Below are 20,504 nucleotides of genomic sequence, written 5' to 3'. Positions count from 1 at the left end.
TAATAAGTATTTTTTGTTCTTTTTTTTTCTAATTGTTTTACCTGTAAAGTTACATTGTTTATTTGAGATGTTTCTTGAGGTAGGATTGTATTGCTATAAACTTCCTTCTTAGAACTGCGTTTGCTGCATCCCATAGGTTTTGGCTCGTCGTGTTTTCATTGTAATTTGTTTCTAGGTATTTTTGGATTTCCTCTTTAAATTTTTCAGTGATCTCTTGGTTATTTAGTAGTGTATTGTTTAGCCTCCTTGTATTTGTATTTTCTACAGATTTTTTCCTTAAATCGATATCTAGTCTCATAGTGTTGTGGTTGGAAAAGATTTGGCATGATTTCAATTTTCTTAAATTTACCAAGGCTTGATTTTTACCCCAAGATATGATCTGTCCTGAAAAATGTTACATGATTACTTGAGAAGAAAGTGTATTCTGTTATATTTGGATGGAATGTTCTATAAATATCAATTCAGTCCATCTTGTTTAATGTATCATTTAAAGCTTGTGTTTTCTTATTTATTTTCATTTTGCATGAGCTGTCCATTGGTGAAAATGGGGTGCTAAGTCCCCTACTATTATTGTGTTACTGTTGATTTCCCCTTTTATGGGTGTTTTATGGGTGTTAGCATTTGCCTTATGTATTGAGGTGTTCTGATGTTCAGTGCATAAATATTTACAATTGTTATATCTTCTTGGAATGATCCCTTGATCATTATGTAGTGTCCTTCTTTGTCTCTTGTAATAGTCTTTATTTTAAAGTTTATATTGTCTGATATGAGAATTGCTACTCCAGCTTTCTTTTGATTTCCATTTGCTTGGAATACTGTTTTCCATCTCCTTACTTTCATTCTGTATTTCTCCCTAGGTCTGAAGTGGGTTTCTTGTAGACAGCATATATATGGGTCTTGTTTTTGTATCCCTTCAGCAAGCCTTTGTCTTTTGGTTGGAGCATTTAATCCATTTATGTTTAAGGTAATTATCAATATGTATGTTTTTATTACCATTTTCTTAATTGTTATGTGTTTGTTATTGTAGGTCCTTCCTTTCCTTGCATTTCCTGCCTAGAGAAGTTCCTTTAGCATTTGTTGTATAGCTGGTTTGGTGGTGCTGAGTTCTCTTAGCTTTTGCTTGTCTGTAAAGGTTTTAATTTCTCCGTGGAATCTGAATGAGATCCTTGCTGGGTAGAGTAATCTTGGTTGCAGGTTTTTCACTTTCATCACTTTAAATATGTCCTGCCACTCCCTTCTGGCTTGCAGGGTTTCTGCTGAAAGATCAGCTGTTAACCTTATGGGGATTCCGTTGTATGTTATTTGTTGCTTTTCCCTTGATGCTTTTAATATTTTTTCTTTGTATTTAATTTTTTATAGTTTGATTAGTATGTGCCTTGGCGTGTTTCTCCTTGGATTTATCCTGTATTGGACTCTCTGTGCTTCCTGGACTTATTTCCTTTCCCACATTAGGGAATTTTTCCACTGTAATCTCTTCAAATATTTTCTCAGTCTCTTTTTTTTTCTCTTCTTATAGGTCCCTTATAATTCGAATGTTGGTGCCTTTAATGTTGTGCCAGAGGTGTCTGAGACTGTCCTCAATTCTTTTCATTCTTTTTTGTTTCTTTTGCTCTGCGGTAGTTATTTCCCCTATTTTATCTTCCCGGTCACTTACCTGTTTTTCTGCCTTAGTTATTCTCCTATTGATTCCTTCTAGAGAATTTTAAATTTCATTTTTATGTTGTTCATCATTGTTTGTTTGCTCTTTAGTTCTTCTAGGTCCTTTGTAAATGTTTCTTGTACTTCCTCCATTCTATTTCTAAGATTTTGTATCATCTTTACTATTATTATTCTGAATTCTTTTTCGGGTAGACTGCCTGTTTCCTCTTCATTTGTTTGGTCTGGGGTTCTTTTACCTTGCTTCTTCACCTGCTTTGTATTTCTCTGTCTTCTGATTTTGCTTAACCGTACTGTGTTTGGGGTCTCCTTTTCGCAGGCTGCACGTTCGTAGTTCCCATTGTTTTTGTTGTCTGCCCCCAGTGGGTAAGGTTGGCTCAGTGGATTGTGTAGGCTTCCTGGTTGAGGGGACTGGTGCCTGTGTTCTGGGCGTTGAGGCTGCATCTTGTCTTTCTGGTGGGCAGGACTGCGTCTGGTGGTGTGTTTTTGTGTGTCTGTGACCTTATTATGATTTTAGGCAGCCTCTCTGCTTACGAGTGGCGTTGTGTTCCTGTCTTGGTAGTTGTTTGGCATAGGGTGTTCACCACTGTAGCTTGCTGGTCGTTGAGTTAAGCTGGGTCTTAGCATTGAGATGGAGACGTCTGGGAGAGCTTTCACCATTTGATATTACATGGGGCCAGGAGGTCTCTGGTGGACCATTGTCCTGAACTCAGCTCTCCCACCTCAGAGGCTCAGACATGACAGCCAGCCGTAGCACCAAGACCCCGTCAGCCACACAGCTCAGAAGAACAGGGAGAATATAAAGAAAGAAAAATAAAATAAAATACTACATAGTAAAATAAAATAAGGTAAAAGTTATTGAAATAAAAATTAAAAATATTATTAAAATAAAAAGATAAAAAAGTAATAGAAAAAAAAAGAGAGCAACCAAACCAAAAAACAAATAGACCAATGATAACAAGCACTAAAAACTATATTAAAAAAAAAAAGACACACAGAACCCTACGACAAATGGTGAAAGCAAAGCTATATAGACAAAATCACCCAAAGAAGCATACAGGTATACACTCACAAATAGAGAAAAAGGAAAGTAATATATATATGTATTTAAAAAAAAACAAAGAGAACAGCAAAATCAATAAATATACCAATGATAGTAAGTTCTAAGTACTAAACTAAGATAAACATAAAACCAGAAATAAATTAGATGCAGAAAGCAAACCCCAAGTCTACAGTTGTTCCCAAAGTCCACTGCCTCAATTTTGGGATGATTTGTTGTCTGTTCAGGCATTCCGCAGATGCAGGGTACATCAGTTTGATTGTGAAGATTTTATCTGCTGCTCCTGAGGCTGCATAGAGAGATTTCCCTTTCTCTTCTTTGTTCTCAGAGCTCCTGGGGATGAGCTTTGGATTTGTCCCCGCCTCTGTGTGTAGGTCACCTGAGGGCTTCTGTTCCCTGCCCAGACAGGGCAGGGTTAAAGTAGCAGCTGATTAATGGGCTCTGGGTCACTCAGGCCTTGGGGAGGGAGGGGTACGGAATGCTGGGCGAGCGTGCGGCGGTGGCAGAGGCCAGTGCGACATTACAGCAGCCTGAGGCGCACCACGTGTTCTCCCAGGGAAGTTGTCCCTGCATCACAGGACTGTGGCAGTGGTGGACTGCGCAGGCTCCCAGGAGGGGAGGTGTGACCTGTGCTTGCACACAGGCTTTTTAATGGCTGCAGCAGCAGGCTTAGTATCTCATGCCCGTCTCTGGGGTCTGTGCTGATAGCCGTGGCTCGTGCCTGTCTCTGGAGCTCCTTTAAGTGGTGCTCTTAATCCCCTCTCCTTGCGCACCAGGAAACAAAGAAGCAAGAAAAAGTCTCTTGCCTCTTTGGCAGCTCCAGACCTTTTCCTGGACTCCCTCCCACTAGCCGTGGTGCACTAGCTCCCTTCAGGCTGTGTTCACGCAGCCAACCCCAGTCCTTTCCCTGGGATCTGAACTCCGAAGCCCAAGCCTCAGCTTCCAGCCCCCACGCACCTCAGCAGGTTAGCAGAGAAGCCTCTCAGGCTGGTGAATGCTGGTTGGCAGCGATCCTCTGTGCAGAAATCTCTCCACTTTGCCCTCTGCATCTCTGTTGCTGCGCTCTCCTCCATGGCTCCAAAGCTTCTCCCCCTGCCCACCCACTGTCTCCGCCAGTGGGGACCTTCTTAGTGTGTGAAAACTTTTTCTCCTTCACAGCTCCCTCCCAGAGGTGCAGGTCCCGTCCCTATTCTTTTGGCTCTGGTTTTTCTTTTTTCTTTTGCCGTACGCAGGTACGTGGGGAGTTTCTTGCCTTTTTTGAAGTCTGAGGTTTTTCTGTCAGTGTTCAGTAGGTATTCTGTAGGAGCTGTTCCACATGTAGATGTATTTTTGATGTACTTGTAGGGAGGAAGGTGATCTCCACGTTTTACTCCTCTGCCATCTTGAAGCTGAGATCTTCTTTTTAAATCTAAGGGCTTACTGCTATAAATTGCCCTCTTAATGCTGCTTTTGCTGCATCCCTTGTGTCTTGGTATGTTGTATTTTTGTTTTCATTTCTCTCCAGATATTTTCTTAATTCCCTTGTGATTTCTTCTTTGATCCCTTGTTTGTTTAAGAATATGTTAACATTCACGTATTTCTGGATCTTCCTGTTGCCCTACTGTTTTTGATTTCGTTTTTCATTCCATTCTGTTTGGAGAAGATACTTTGTATGATTACAGTCTTCTGAAATTTTAAAGATATGTTTTATGGCCTAACATGCAGTCTCTTTTGGAGAGTGTTCCTGTTCTGTGTGCATTTGAGAAGAATGTACATTCTGCTGTTGTTGAATTTTCTTTTTTGGATTTACCTGTATTTTTACTAGCTGCTGTTCTTTATTCTTTTGTATAGGTTTATGTTTCCTTTTGACATCATTTTCTTGTACCCTGAAGAACTGTCTTTAACCATTTATTGTTGTGAAAGTCCACTCATAATGAATTCTCTCACCCTTTTTTGTTTGAAAATTTTTTATTTTTCCTTCACTTTTTGAGGGATATTTCCATTAAATATAGAATTTTATGTTGATTATTGTTTTCTATCATCACTTTTAAGGAGTCGCTGTCTTTTGGCTCATTTACTGTCTGGCAAGAATACTACAGTCATCCTTATTTTTTTTCTTATTTTAAATAAATTTATTTATTTTATTTATTTTTGGCTGCATTGGGTCTTCATTCCTGTGCGACGGCTTTCTCTAGTTGTGGCGGGCGGGGGCTACACTTCATTGCTGTGCTCGGGCTTCTCATTGCAGTGGCTTCTCTTGTTGTGTATCACGGGCTCTAGGTGCATGGGCTTCGGTAGTTGCAGCACGCCGGCTCAGTAGTTGTGGCTCATGGGCCCTAGAGTAAATAGTTGTGGCCCTTGTGCTTAGTTGCTCTGCAGCATGTCAGATCTTCCCAGACCAGGGCTCAAACCTGTGTCCCCTGCATTGGCAGGTGGATTCTTAACCACTGCGCCACCAGGGAATCCCCTTGTTTTTGTTCTTATTTAAGTAATATGTCTTTTTTCTTTTTTTTTTTGTCTTTTTTAATTTTTGTTTTTTTTTTGTCTTTTTTCTGTGACTGCTTTTAGTATTCTCTTATTCCTACTCCTGTACTTCTTATTGGTGGCAATTTGATTACAGTACATGTGGTTTGTCTGTGTGTGTGTTTGTGTGTATTTATCTTTTTAGATTTGCTGAGTTACTTGCATTTGTAGTTTATTGTTTTTATAAAATTTGGAAAATGTTTGGCCAGTTTCTCCCCCACCCCCTTTTTTCTCTTTCTCTCTGTTTATATATATTTATCTATACCTATTCTTCATTTCCATGTGGGGCTCAGGCTCTTTCTTTTCTCCTTTTTTTCTTTAAACATTTTTTTCTTCATGTTACCCTTTTGCTGTACTGTCTAATCTGTTCAGATTGTATCCAGTGAAAATTTCATTTCAGTACTTTGTTTCATCTGTAAAATTTTTGTTTAGCTCTTTTTTCCTATCCATTTCCATTACATCTCTAAGTACATGGGACTTATTTATATTTGCTCTTTATAAGATTGTTTTTTGTTAATTCCACTGTTTTTGCCATTTCTGTGTCTGTTTTAATTGACTAATTTTTCTCCTCTTTGTGAGTCACAGTTCCCAATTTCTCATATATCCATAATTTTTTATTGAATTCTTTTTTTCTTTCTTCACAGTCACCAGTGTTTCGATATTTTCCATTTTTGTGTGTGCAAATTCTGTCTCCACACATATAAACAGATTTGTTGAACCATCTGAAACTATGTTGCCCACATCATGACCCTTCATCTCTAAATACTTAAGCACGTGTCCCTTAAGAGGAAGCACATTCTCTTAAGTCCATAATTCCCTTTTCACTTTTAAGAAAATTAAAAACACTTCTTTAACATCATCCAATAGCTGGCCTTTATTGAAGATTCTACAATTCCTAAAAATACCTTATGTCTTTCTGTTTCTTTAATAGTATAAGAATTACTCCCTTTTACAGCCATTTTCTGTATGTGATGCATTTGAAAAATACTTTGTTGCAGATTCTTTTAAGAAATACATTTTCTGCTCAAACCAGCCCCAGTCTCTTCCTGTTACAAATCTGGTCTGGTCCACACAGCTCTCCTTCCTGAAGGAGCACATCCACATCACAGGAAGATGACTTTCCCACAAGCTCTGAAAAGAGTAGTGATTACAAGAACGGGCTATGAAGTCAGAAGGTCTGGGTTGGAATTGAGCCTCATCACTAACTAACTGGGTTAGGGCAAATTACTTAACCACTGTGAGGATCAACTTCCCAAACTATTATTATTAATTATTTCTCGAATTATTACATGAAAACACTTAATGGTAATAATAGTCTCTACTGTGTAGAGTTGTTGGGAGGGTTAAGTGAGTTCATGAGTGTAAATGGCTTAGAATCATTGTCTGGAGTGTTGTCTGGATACAAAGTTGATGCTGTGCAAGGGCTCTCTTTAAAGATGCAATCTCTTCCTGGTAAGTTCTCCCAATTCCTCCCTGTATAGGTCATTAGTTTCCTAAGAAAATAGCACCTAATGGAAGACATTACAGGCATACTGCATTTTATTGTGTTTCACACATACTGCATTTTTTTTCTTTTTTTAACAAATTGAAGGTTTGCGGCAACCTTGCATGGAGCAAGTTTACGGGCACCAATTTTCTTTTTCTTTTCTGAATTTTTGAATTTTATTTATTTATTTATAGAGCAGGATCTTATTACTTACCCATTTTATACATATTAGTATATGTCAATCCCAATCTCCCAAATCATCACACCACCATCCCCCCCAGCCACTTTCCTCCGTTGGTGTCCTTACGTTTGTTCTCTACATCAGTGTCTCAATTTCTGCCCTGCAAACTGGTTCATCTGTACCATTTTCCTAGGTTCCACATATATGCGTTAATATACGATATTTGTTTTTCTCTTTCTGACTTACTTCACTCTGTATGACAGTCTCTAGATCAATAGACATCTCTACAAATGACCCAATTTCGTTCCTTTTTATGGCTGAGTAATATTCCATTGTATATATGTACCACATCTTCTTTATCCATTCCTCTGTCGATGGGCATTTAGGTTGCTTCCATGATCTGGCTGTTGTAAATAGTGCTGCAATGAACGTTGGGGTGCTTGTGTCGTTTTGAATTATGGTTTTCTCTGGGTATATGCCCAGTAGTGTGATTGCTGGGTCATGTGGTACTTCTAATTTTAGTTTTTTAAGGAACCTCCATACTGTTCTCCATCATGGCTGTATCAACTTACATACCCACCAGCAGTGCAAGAGGGGCCCCTTTTCTCCACACCCTCTCCAGCATTTGTTGATTGTAAATTTTCTGATGATGCCCATTTTAACTGGTGTGAGGTGATACCCCATTGTAGTTTTGATTTGCATTTCTCTAATAATTAATGATGTTGAGCAGCTTTTCATGTGCTTCTTGGCCATCTGTGTGTCTTCTTTGGAGAAATATCTATTTAGGTCTTCTGCCCATTTTTGGATTGGGTTGTTTGCTTTTTTAGTATTGAGCTGCATGAGTTGTTTATATATTTTGGAGATTAATTCTTTGTTGATTCATTTGCAGATATTTTCTCCCATCTCAGTGTTGTCTTTTCATCTTGTTTATGGTTTCATTTGCCGTGCAAAAGCTTTTAAGTTTTATTAGATCCCATTTGTTTATTTTTGTTTTTATTTCCGTTCCTCTAGGAGGTGGGTCAAAAAAGATTTTGCTGTGATTTATGTCAAAGAATGTTCTTCCTATGTTTTCCTCTAAGAGTTTTATAGTGTCTAGCCTTACATTTAGGTCTTTAATCCATTTTGAGTTTCTTTTTGTGTATGGTGTTAGGGAGTGTTCTAATTTCATTCTTCTATATGTAGCTGTCCAGTTTTCCCAGCACCACTTATTGAAGTGACTGTCTATTCTCCATTATATATCCTTGCCTCCTTTGTCATAGATTAGTTGACCATAGGTGCATGGGTTTATCTCTGGGATTTCTATCTTGTTGCCTTGATCTATGTTTCTGTTTTTGTGTAAGTATCATATTGTCTTGATTACTGTAGCTTTGTAGTATAGTCTGAAGTCAGGGAGTCTGTTTCCTTCAGCTCCATTTTTTTCCATCAAGACTGCTTTAGCTATTTGGGGTCTTTTGTGTCTTCATACACATTTTAAGATTTTTTGTTCTAGTTCTATAAAAAATGCCACTGGTAATTTGACAGGGATTGCATTGAACGTGTAGATTGCTTTGGGTAGTATAGTCATAGTCATTTTCACAACATTGTTTCTTCCAATCCAAGAACTTGGTATATCTCTCCATCTGTTTGATTCATCTTTAATTTCTTTCATCAGTGTCTACATTTTTCTGCACACAGGTCTTTTGTCTCCCTAGGTAGGTGTATTCCTAGGTATTTTATTCTTTTTGTTGCAGTGATAAATGAGCGTGTTTCCTCAATTTTTCTTTCAGATTTTTCATAATTTGTAGGAATGCAAGAGATTTCTGTGCATTAATTTTGTATCCTGCAACTTTACCAAATTCATTGATTAGCTCTAGCAGTTTTCTGGTAGCATATTTAGGATTCTCTGTGTATTATGTCATCTGCAAACAGTGACAGTTTTACTTGTTCTTTTCCAGTTTGTATTCCTTTTATTTCTTTTTCTTCTCTGATTGCCATGGCTAGGACTTCCAAAACTATGTTCAGTAATAGTGGTGAGAGTAGACATCCTTGTCTTGTTCCTGATCTTAGAGGAAATGCTTTCAGTTTTTCACAGTTGAGACTGATGTTTGCTGTGGGTTTGTCTTATATGACCTTCATTATGTTGAGGTGGGTTCCCCCTCTGCCCACTTTCTGGAGAACTTTTATCGTAAATGGGTGTTGAATTTTGTCGCAAGCTTTTTCTGCATCTATTGAGATGATGATATGGTTTTCCTTCTTCAGTTTGTTAATATGGTGTATCACATTGATTGATTTGCATATATTGAAAAATCCTTGCATCCGTGAGGTAAATCCCACTTAATCATGGTGTGTGATCCTTTTAATGTGTTATTGGTTTCTGTTTGCTAGTATTTTGTTGAGGATTTTTGCATGTATGTTCATTAGTGATATTTGTTGGTAATTTCTTTTTTCGTAGTATCTTTGTCTGGTTTTGGTATCAGGGTGATGGTGGCCTCATAGAATGAGTTTGCTAGTGTTCCTTCCTCTGAAATTTTTTGGAAGAGTTTGAGAAGGATGGGTGTTAGCTCTTCTCTGAATGTTTGATAGAATTCACCCGTGAAGCCATCTGGTCCTTGCTTTTGTTTGTTGGAAGATTTTTAATCACAGTTTCAATTTCATTACTTGTGATTGGTCTGTTCATATTTTCTTTTTCTTGCTGGTTCAGTCTTGGAAAGATATACTTTTCTAAGCATTTGTCCATTTCTTCCAGGTTGTCCCTTTTATTGGCATAGAGTTGCTTGTAGTAGTCTCTTAGGATGCTTTGTATTTCTGCGGTGCCTGTTGTAACTTCTCCTTTTTCTTTTCTCATTTTGTTGATTTGAGTCCTCTCCTTCCTTTTCTTGATGAGTCTGGCTAATGGTTTATCAATTTTGTTTATCTTGTCAAAGAACCAGCTTTTAGTGTTATTGATCTTTGCTATTGTTTTCTTTGTTTCTATTTCATTTATTTCTGCTCTGATAATTATGATTTCTTTACTTCTACTAACTTTGGGTTTTTTTTTGTTCTTCTTTCTCTAGTTGCTTTAGGTGTAAGGTTAGATTATTTATTTGAGATTTTTCTTGTTTCTTGATGTAGGCTTGTATTGCTATACACTTCCCTCTTAGAACTGCTTTTGCCGCATCTCGTAGGTTTTGGATTATCATGTTTTCATTGTCATTTGTCTCTAGGTATTTTTTGATTTCTTCTTTGATTTCTTCAGTTATCTCTTGATTATTTAGTAACGTATTGTTTAGCCTCCATGTGTTTGTATTTTTTACGTTTTTTTCCCTGTAATTTATTTCTAATCTCATAGTGTTGTGGTCAGGAAAGATGCTTGATAGGATTTTGGTTTTCTTACATTTACTGTGGCTTTATTTTTGACCCAAGATGTGATCTGTCTTGGAGAATGTTCCATGTGCACTTGAGAAGAAAGTGTCATCTGCTGATTTTGGATGGAATGTCCTATAAATAACAATTAAGTCTATGTGGTGTATTGTGTCATTTAAAGCTTGTGTTTCCTTATTAATTTTTTGTTTGGATTATCTGTCCATTGGTTTAAGTGAGGTGTTACAGTCCCCCACTATTATTGTGTTACTGTCAATTTCCACTTTTATAACTGTTAGCAGTTGGCTTATGTATTGAGGTGCTCCTATGTTGGTGCATATATTTTTATAATTGTTATATCTTACTCTTGGATGGATCCCTTGATCGTTATGTAGTGTCCTTCCTTGTGTCTTGTAACATTCTTTATTTTAAAGTCTATTTTATCTGATATGAGTATTGCTTCTCCAGCTTATTTTTGATTTCCATTTGCATGGAATATCTTTTTCCTTCCCATCACTTTCAGTCTGTATGTGTCCCTAGGTGTGAAGTGGGTCTCTTGTAGACAGCATATATATGGGTCTTGTTTTTGTATCCATTCAGCAAACCTTTGTCTTTTGGTTGGAGCATTTAATCCATTCACATTTAAGGTAATTATTGATATGTATGTTCCTATTACCATTTTCTTAATTGTTATGGGTTTGTTTTTATAGGTTCTTTTCTTCTCTTGTGTTTCCCACTTAGAGAAGTTCCTTTAGTTTTTTTTGTAGAGCTGGTTTGGTGGTGCTGAGTTCTCCTAGCTTTTGCTTGTCTGTAAAGCTTTTGATTTCTCCGTTGAATCTGAATGAGATCCTTGCCGGGTAGGGTAATCTTGGTTGTCGGTTTTTCTCTTTCATCACTTTAAATATCTCATGCCACTTCCTCTGGTTTGTAGAGCTTCTGCTGAGAAATCAGCTGTTACCCTTATGGGTCTTCCCTTATATGCTATTTGTCATTTTTCCCTTGTTGCTTTCAATAATTTTTCTTTGTTTTTAATTTTTGTCAATGTTTTTAATATGTGTCTCAGCATGTTCCTCCTTGGGTTTATCCTGCCTGGCATTTCTGTGAGCTTCTTGCACTTGGTCGGCTATTTCCTTTCGCATGTTAGGGAAGTTTTCTACTATAATCTCTTCAAATATTTTGTCAGGTCCTTTCTCTCTCTCTTCTCCTTCTGGGACCCCTATAATGCGAATGTTGTTGCATTTAATTTTGCCCCAGCAGTCTCTTAGGCTGTTTTCATTTCTTTCCTTTGTTTTTTCTTTATTCTGTTCCATGGCAGTGAGTTCTACCATTCTGTCTTCCAGGTCACTTATCTGTTCTTTTTCCTCAGTTATTCTGCTTTTGATTTCTTCTAGTGCATTTTTCATTTCAGTTATTGTATTGTTCTTCTCTGTTTGTTTGTTCTTTAATTCTTCTGTGTGTTCCTTAATTCTTCTCGTTCTTTGTTAAACATTTCTTGCATCTTCTCAGTCTTTTCCTTCATTCTTTTTCCGAGGTCTTGGGTCATCTTCATTATCATTATTCTGAATTGTTTTTCTTAAGGTTTCCTATCTCCACTTCATTTAGTTGTTTTTCTGGGGTTTGTCTTGTTCCTTTATCTGGTACATCACCCTGTGCGTTTTCATCTTGTCTATCTTTCTGTGAATGTGGTTTTTCTCACAGTCTGTGGGTTTTTAGTTCTTCTTGCTTCTTTTGATTGAATTCTTGGCATTATAAATTTTTACATTGTTAAGGCTGAGTTTTGTTTGTTTAAGGAGTTGCAGGCATACTTCAGAGATACTGCAGGTCCAGTTCCAGACAACTGCAATAAAGCAAACATTGCAACAAAGTGAATCACACGAATTTTTTGGTTTTCCAGTGCACAAAAAAGTTGTGTTTAAGCTATGCTGTTGTCTATTAAGTGCGCGGTAGTATTGTCTAAAATACAATGTAGTATACCTTAATTGAAAAATACTTTATTTCTAAAAAGTGCTAACCATCATCTGAGCCTTCAGCTAGATGTAGTCTGTTTTGCTCCTGGAAGGTCTTGCCCCAGTGTTGATGTCTGCTGACTGATGAGGGTGATGGTTGCTGAAAGTTGGCATTGCTGTTGCAATTTCTTAAAATAAGAGAACAGTGAAGTTTGCCACTTCAGTTACTCTTTCTTTCCTGAATGATTTCTCTGTAGCATGCAGTGCTGCTTGATAGCATTTTATCCACGGTATAACCTCTTTCAAAGGTGGAGTCAGTCCTTTTAAACCCTGCTGTTTCATCAACTAAGTTTATGTCATATTTAACATCCTTTGCTGTCATTTTCACAGTCTTGATAGCATTGTCATCAGGAGTAGATTCTATCTCAAGAAACTACTTTCTTTGCTCATCCATGAGGAGCAACTCCTCATCTGCTAATGTTTTATCATGAGATTACAGCAATTCAGCCACATCTTCAGGTTCGACTTTTAATTCTAGTTCTCTTGCTGTTTCTACCACGTCTGCAGTATTTTCCTCCACTGAAGTTTTGAACCCCTCAAAGTCATCCATGAGAATTGGATTCATCTTCTTCCAAACCCTTATTGATGTTGATATTTTGACCTTTTCCCTTGAATCATGAATGTTCTTGTGATTAGTAAATCCTTTCCAAAAGGTTTTCAGTTTACTTTGCCCAGAGCCATCAGAGGAGTCACTATCTATGGCAGCTGTAGCCTTATGAAATAACATTTTTAAAATAATAAGACTTGAATGAAAGTTGAAATTGCTCCTTTATTTGTGGGCTGCAGAATGGACGTTGAGTTAGCAGGCATGAAAACAACATTACTCTCTTTGTACGTCTTCATAAGAGCTCTTGGGTGACCAAGTGCGTTGTCAATGAGCAGTACTGTTTTGAAAGGAATCTTTTTTTCTGAGCAGCAGTTCTCAACAGTGGGCTTAAAATATTCAGTAAACCATGTTGTAAACAGATGTATTGTCATCCAGTCTTTATTATTCCACTTATAGAGCACAGGCAGAGTGGATGTAGCATAGTTCTTAAGGACCCTAAGTTGAGCATTGGCTTCAACTTAGAGTCACCAGCTGCATTGTCCTCTGAAACCAGACATTGACTTTTCCTCTTTAGCTATGAAACTTGTAGATGGTATATTCTTCCAATACAAGGCTGTTTCATCTACATTGAAAATCTGTTGTTTAGTGTAGGCATCTTCATTAACTATCTTAGCTGAATCTTCTGTATAACTTGCTGCAGCTTCTACCTGAGCACTTTCTGCTTCACCTTTCACTTTCACGTTATAGAGATGGTTTCTTTCCTTGAAATCCATGAACCACCCTCTGCTAGCTTCAGGCTTTTCTTTTGCCACTTCCTTACCTTTTTCTGTCTTTATAGCATTGAAGAGAATTAGGGCTTTGATCTGGATTAAGCTTTGGTTTAAGGTAATGTTGTGGCTGGCTTGATCTATTGAGACCACTAAAACTTTCTATCAGCAATAAGGCTGTTTTGCTTTCTTATCATTTGTGTGTTCACTGGAGTAGCACCTTTACTTTTCTTCAAGAACTTTTCCTTAGCATTCAAAAGGGTAACTGTTTGGCACAGGAGGCCTGGCTTATGGCCTTTCTCAGCTTTCGACATGCCTTCTTCACTAAGCTTAACCAATTCTAGCTTTTGATTTAAAGTGAGAGATATGTGACTCTTTTTTCACTTGGACACTTAAAGTTGTTGTACCGTTATTCATTGGCCTAATTTCAGTATTGTTTTGTCTCAGGGCATAGGGAGGCCTGAGGAAAGGGAGAGAAATGGGGAATGGCCAATTGGTGGAGCAGTTAGAACAGAAAACATTTATTAAGTTCATTGTCTTATATGGGCATGGTTCATGGCACCCCAAAACACATTACAATGGTAACATCAAAGATCATTGATTACAGATTACCATAAAAATATAATAATAATGAAAAAGTTTGAAAATTAGAGAATTACCAAAATGTGACACAGAGACACAAAGTGAGCAAATGCTGTTGGAAAAATGGCACCAATAGTCTTGCTCTGTGCAGCGTTGCCACAAACCTTCCTTTTGTAAAAAACTTAGTATTTTCAAAGCATGATAAAACGAGGTATGCCTATATAGACTTATTCTGGTAGGCAGTTGTTATCTTGTAGATTGGCTCAGTGCTTTTGAAGCCTGTTTTTAAGCTCCTTTTGGGAGAGTCTAAAGTAAAGTAGCGTTTATGTTTTGGTAATGCAGCCTCTTTTCTAAAACAAGGCTGTTCTGGGATGTCTACTGAATGTCCTTTGTATTCTACGAGTTCACTTAACTGTTGATGGTGGGAAAGATTCTCAGCCTTGTGTGACCTCTGGGAGTTGTTCTTTTTAAAACTCCCTGGTCATTTTTTTCTCTTAGGAAATTGATTTTGTTGGGTTTTGTAGAGTGTTTTTGTAAGCATGTACAGGTTGGCATTCAGCTAAATAGTCAAGGGAGCTCCTAGGTAGATTGATGGACCTGTTTCTCTGTATAGCTCTTTTCTCACAGGTATTCTGTAATGCACATTTTATTTGCCTTGCCTCCCCAAACTCCCATCTTTGTTTCTTTAACTCAGCAAAGTTGCTGGGCTCTGTTGGGTTCCCTTCTCCCTGTGCTACATTTTGGACATAACCTACAGATCTAAAGCTTGGGTGATAGTAGGGCTTATTTCTTTCCCTTTTCTCATGGATCTCCGTCCTGAAATATCTGATATCTCATGTCTGAAAATAGTTGCTTCCTATATTTTTCTGAGTTTTTTATTTGTTTACAGCAGCCAGATAATTCTGGATCCTCTTACTTCCTTGCGGTCAGAAGTGGAAATCCTGTAATGGACACTTTTAAATCTTTAAGTTATTTGAACTTTCAGTAGCATTTGAAAATGGTCAAGTACTACTTTCTTGTCCTTCATGACCTCATTTCCTAAATATTGATGTTTTCCTGGGATCTCTTCTTGACCCTTACGTCTTCTTAGACATTTTCCTGATGATTTTATCCCTTCTCATGTCTTCAGGCTTCATCTGTGTGCTGGTGACACCAAAAATGACATTGCCAACTCAGATCTCTGCTGGTATTCATATATACAGTTGGTTGCTAGAAATCTGCATTTGGATGAGAGGAGTTAAACCCATCTTATTCCCCTCCAGACTTTTTTCTGGTGTTCTTTAGCTTAGTAAATAACATTGCCATCTAGTCATTAGCTTAAGCCAAAGACTTATTAAGAGACATGCTCAACTCCTCTCTTGCATCATCCCATATTTAATCAAAACCACTTTCTGTTGACTGTGCCTCTTTAATATCTTGATTAGCTTATCCTCTCTCCATTCTTACTGCCACTACTATATTCTCTGCATACATATTTTGAATAATCCCCTACTGGTTTCCCTTTTCTACTGTTGCTTACTGCATGTCCTTCCTCTGGATTACAGGGGAAGTGATCTTTTTAAAATAGAGCTCCTAACATGGTTTACAAGACTCTTTTTAACCTGACCCTTTTTAATACATCCTGGCCACTTTTACTTTATTCTTTCTGAATTATTTTTGGTACTTTATTCATAGCGAATTATTTTTGGTCTTTCAGACATACCATGTATAATGCCTCTCATTTCTTGCTTCTAGATATTTCTGCACATGCCATACTATGGATAACTTAAAAAAAAACAAAATAAAAAGACATTTCTCTATGGCAAATAGTCAAGTAGACCATAAAACTAAAAACTCGTAAGTGAAGTCAATACAAATGAAAATATGTACAACCTAAACGAAAGCCAGTTTTCCTTATATACAGATAAGAAAAGGACCAGAAACCCAGGAGAAAAGTGAGCAAAGAACATGAATAGATGATTTGTTTTATATTATATTAAAAGATGCTCACCTTCACTCATAGTAAGAGAAATGCAAAATAAATCTTCTCTGAGTTACAAGTTTTCACCTAATGTATTGGCTGAAATATTTGGTTCAATACTGTGTAGGTGGAATTGTGGGAAAAGATGCTCTCTCATATATTACTGGTAGGAGATTAAATTCGTATAAGCCCCCTGGTGGGCAGTTTGTTAATATCTATTAATATACATATATATTAATATCACATACAATTATAGTAGATAAAATATACCATAATATAATCAATCAAAATTTTAATAATTACTATATAGTTATTATAATAGTGATCTTATGTTATTAAATTTATATTATGACATATGGTTATACTTACAGTATATGTGCTTATTTATCAATATATATACTTCTGTATTTGTGTGTGTTTATATATTCCCTTGACCTCGCAGTTTCGCTTCTGGGAATTTATCTTAAAGATATGCTGGCACATGTGTGAGTTGACTTATGTATAAGCTTAGTTATTGCAGTGTTGTTTATATTAGCAAAAGGGAACCTAGGTATCCATAAGTAAAGGATCGGAGAGTAAGAGATACTACATCTTTGCAACAGAACAGGATGTAGATGTAAAAAAGAAAAGAATGAGGATGCTTTCTATGTATTTATGTTGTAGAGATCTCCAACATGGATTTTATGTTGTCAAGTAAAAACATCAAAATATATAACAGTGCGGGCTTCCCTGGTGGCGCAGTGGTTGAGGGTCTGCCTGCCGATGCAGGGGACACGGGTTCGTGCCCCGGTCCAGGAAGATCCCACGTGCTGCAGAGCGGCTGGGCCCATGAGCCGTGGCCAGTGAGCCTGCGCGTCCGGAGCCTGTGCTCCGCAATGGGAGAGGCCACAACAGTGAGAGGCCCGCGTACCACCAAAAAAACTAAAACAAAAAAAATATATAACAGTGTGGATAAAAAACATTGTGTATAAAATGCTATATTGTGTGTTAAAAGGGGGAGAAATAAAAATATATATTCATATCTGTATAAAGGTTTCACAAGAAGCAAATAAAAGTGCTTATTCTTTGAGGTGTTTCTGGGAAGATTAAGAACAGGGGTTGGAAGGAGACTATATACTGTATACTTTTTTATATTGATTGATTTTTGAACCATTTGAGTATATTGCCTCTTAAAAGTAAAATTAAAACGTTTATGAAAGATGTTAAGGAAAATATTTTTTCTGTTCTTTTTCTCATCAGTAAGCTAAAAAAGCTGAGTGAAGACAGTTTGACTAAGCAGCCTGAAGAAGTTTTTGATGTACTAGAGAAACTGGGAGAAGGGTAAGTACAAAAACATGAAAGTAGCATTTAGATAATGACAGAACAGTTATAAAATACCGTGTAAGATTAGTCTTTCACTAGAGTATATTTGATTGAATTGAGTAGTAAGAGTATAGAGGGAATGTACCTGAACATAGTGAAGGGCCGTATATGACAAGCCCAAGCTAACATCATACTCCATAGTGAAAAGCTGAAAGTACAGGAGAACTTCCAGGATAATAAAAGGCACAAAACACAATTAAAACAGCTTAGATTAGCAAGAATAGGGAAAAAGAAATAGAGAAAACAAAAATATAAAGTAGTAAGCTAAATGTAAGTTGGAAGGAATAAAGTGAAATACATTTTTCACTAAATGTCAGTTCTCTCATAGACAAATTATTAGGGCTAATTAAAATGCAAAACCTAGCTATATGCTGTTTATAAGATGCCCATGTAATACAAAGGGTAGATATATAGTGGTATTTCCTATTAGAGATATCAGATAAGAACTAATCACACCAAAAAACAGAAAGCAGGAGTGGCAATATTTATATCAGGTAAATTAAAGTTAAAAGATCTTAAGTGAGTAAAGAGGGGTTAATATTCAAATGAAGAATAAAGAGGGATATTAGGTAATGATATAAAAGACAGCTTATAATGAAACATATATGTGTCAGTTGCTGTGACAGTTAAATTTCTGAAGCAAAGCTATTAGAAACATTAGGGAATCTAATAAAAATATATTCATGTGAGAGATTTTAATATATCTTTTTCTGAATTGGACAGAATAAGGAAAAAAGAGAAAGGACTTAAAGGGATTAAGTATTATAATCAACAAGCTTGATTATGTATATGTGTGTGTATATATATATATATATATACACACACACACACACACACACACACACACCCCCCATATATATGGAATGTATTTATACTTACATTGATATAACTATTCTTGCCTCCCCCCACCCCCATTTTTTGGTATATTCATGGACCACTGATTAAAAAAAACTAACAAAAAAACCCCAACAAATTCTAAAAAAAGGGATTTTCCAGGTTACATTTCTAATTATAGTCTACTAAAATTAGAACTAAATAATTACAATATGATAAAACCCACACTTATTGGAAATTAAGAAAGATAATCTGAGGTAACCTATGAAGAGGAAATTGCAAATTATCTAGAAAACAGTGAAATAGAGAACAAATCATACTAATATTTATGGAATCCAGCAAAGCTGTAATTAGGTGACCATATTTAGTTTTAAATTTCTTTACTACTAAAGAAGAAAGACCAAAAAGTAAGTAAGTAAATAAATAAATAAAATAACTTAGTGCTTATTTAAAGAACTGAGAAAAATAATAAAATGTAGCAGAAGAAACTAGAAATAGAGAATTCATGAACTAAAAAGCTGAAATTGATGAAATAGAAAGTAAAAATATTAGAAATAATACATGTATATAAAATATACTTCTTTGAACAGGTCATTAAAGTAGTTAAACCTAGTTCTGACTTTGACTAAAGAAAAAAGAGCAAAAATAATTGAAGATTTGGAATAAGAAAGAAGATACAAGCAATGATAAAGAAACAATTTGAAGAATTAAAAGACTACTAAATGCTGCTCTATGAAAACTCATTGGAAAATCTAGAAGTAGATGATTCCATAACAAAATATGAATTGTGTGAATTGACTCCCAAAGAAGTTTAAACTTAGATATATCAATTACCATAGAAAAGATGGAAAGACAGTTAAATATCTATTAATTAAAAAGATACCAGCTCATGATATGTGTACACATATAACTGATTCACTTTGTTATATAGCAGAAACAAACACATCATTGTAAAGCAATTACAGTCCAATAAAGATGTTTTAAAGAAAAAAAAAAAGATACTAGCGCATAGCAGCAGTATTCACAATAGCCAAATGTGGGGATGTCCATCACTTGATGAATGGATAAACAAACTGTGATATATCTGTACAATGGAATATTATATAGCTATTAAAAAGAATGAAGTGCTAATACATACCTCAGTATGGATGAACCTTGAATCATATATTCAGTGAAAGAAGCCAGATACAAAAAGTCACATTTGATTCCATTTATATGAGGTATCCAGAATGGACAAACCCATAGAGACAGAAAGCAGATTCCAAATGATTTGGAACTAGGTAGAGGTGGTAAGGATTACACAACATTGTGAATGCAATAAATGCCGTTGAATTGTACACTTTAAAATGTTTCAAATGGTGAATTTTATGCTATGTTCATTTTACTAAAAAAAAAAAAAAAGTACCAGCTAAGTTTTATCCAGTCATTAAGGGACAAAGAATTGCAGTTATTTTTATGAAGCCAGCATAACTTTAATCAAAATCTAGATGTATGGGGCTTCCCTGGTGGCGCAGTGGTTGGGAGTCCGCCTGCTGATGCAGGGGATGCGGGTTCGTGCCTCAGTCCGGGAGGATCCCACATGCCGCGGAGTGGCTGGGCCCGTGAGCCATGGCCGCTGAGCTTGCACATCCGGAGCCCATGCTCCGCAGCGGGCGAGGCCACAACAGTGAGAGGCCCGCGTACCGCCAAAAAAAAAAAAAAAATCTAGATGTATGAAAAAAGAAAACTGTAGTTCAGCCTTACTTTGCTACCCATTATGATTACCATGCCCACCTTTTCTCAGATGGAAAGACATTGCCACTTCACTTCTTAATGGATCCCAACATCCATTAAATTTAGGGAACTTATTTCAGTGTTGGCATCTCTGTTACCTCTGACCTGCACTATACAGCTTTCAGTGACACCAGTAAAGGGAGTATTCTCTGGACTCTCTCAGTGAGCATACTTAGAGGGTGGGCCAGCAGGTCTCATGGTGAGATATCTATTCTAGTATTCCATCTACTTGAGCCTTTGATCTCCTTCCTCTGATGTGTAATGAGGATCCCTGGCATCTCACTTAATGTGGGCCATTGTTGAGGCTGGGTTTTAGTTAACTAGCTGAGCAGACTGTTAGGGACACTCTCAACTGTTTGTTAGAAGTAAATTTCTTTCTCCCTGGAAATCTTAGAATTTCTTGCCACACATATTCTTTAGGGTTCTGCTAATAAAAACTGACAAAATCATACACCTCTTTTGGTGTGACT

The 20,504-nt window shown here is 36.7% G+C and overlaps 1 protein-coding gene across 1 annotated transcript in view; it reads left to right on the top strand.

The window, feature by feature from the left end:
* Positions 1–20,504, top strand: part of STK3 (serine/threonine kinase 3) — a 320,157-nt gene that overhangs the window by 39,982 nt on the left and 259,671 nt on the right. Inside the window, exon 2 of the mRNA XM_065895191.1 lies at positions 17,305–17,385. Coding sequence (XP_065751263.1) covers positions 17,305–17,385 — 81 coding nt within the window. The remainder of the gene's footprint in view (positions 1–17,304; positions 17,386–20,504) is intronic.

The sequence above is a fragment of the Phocoena phocoena genome, chromosome 17 (genome assembly GCF_963924675.1).
Source record: "Phocoena phocoena chromosome 17, mPhoPho1.1, whole genome shotgun sequence".
NCBI classification, from domain to species: Eukaryota; Metazoa; Chordata; class Mammalia; order Artiodactyla; family Phocoenidae; genus Phocoena; species Phocoena phocoena.
The sequence above is the reverse complement of the archived record's forward strand: the minus strand, read 5'-3'. Positions and strand labels throughout refer to the sequence as shown.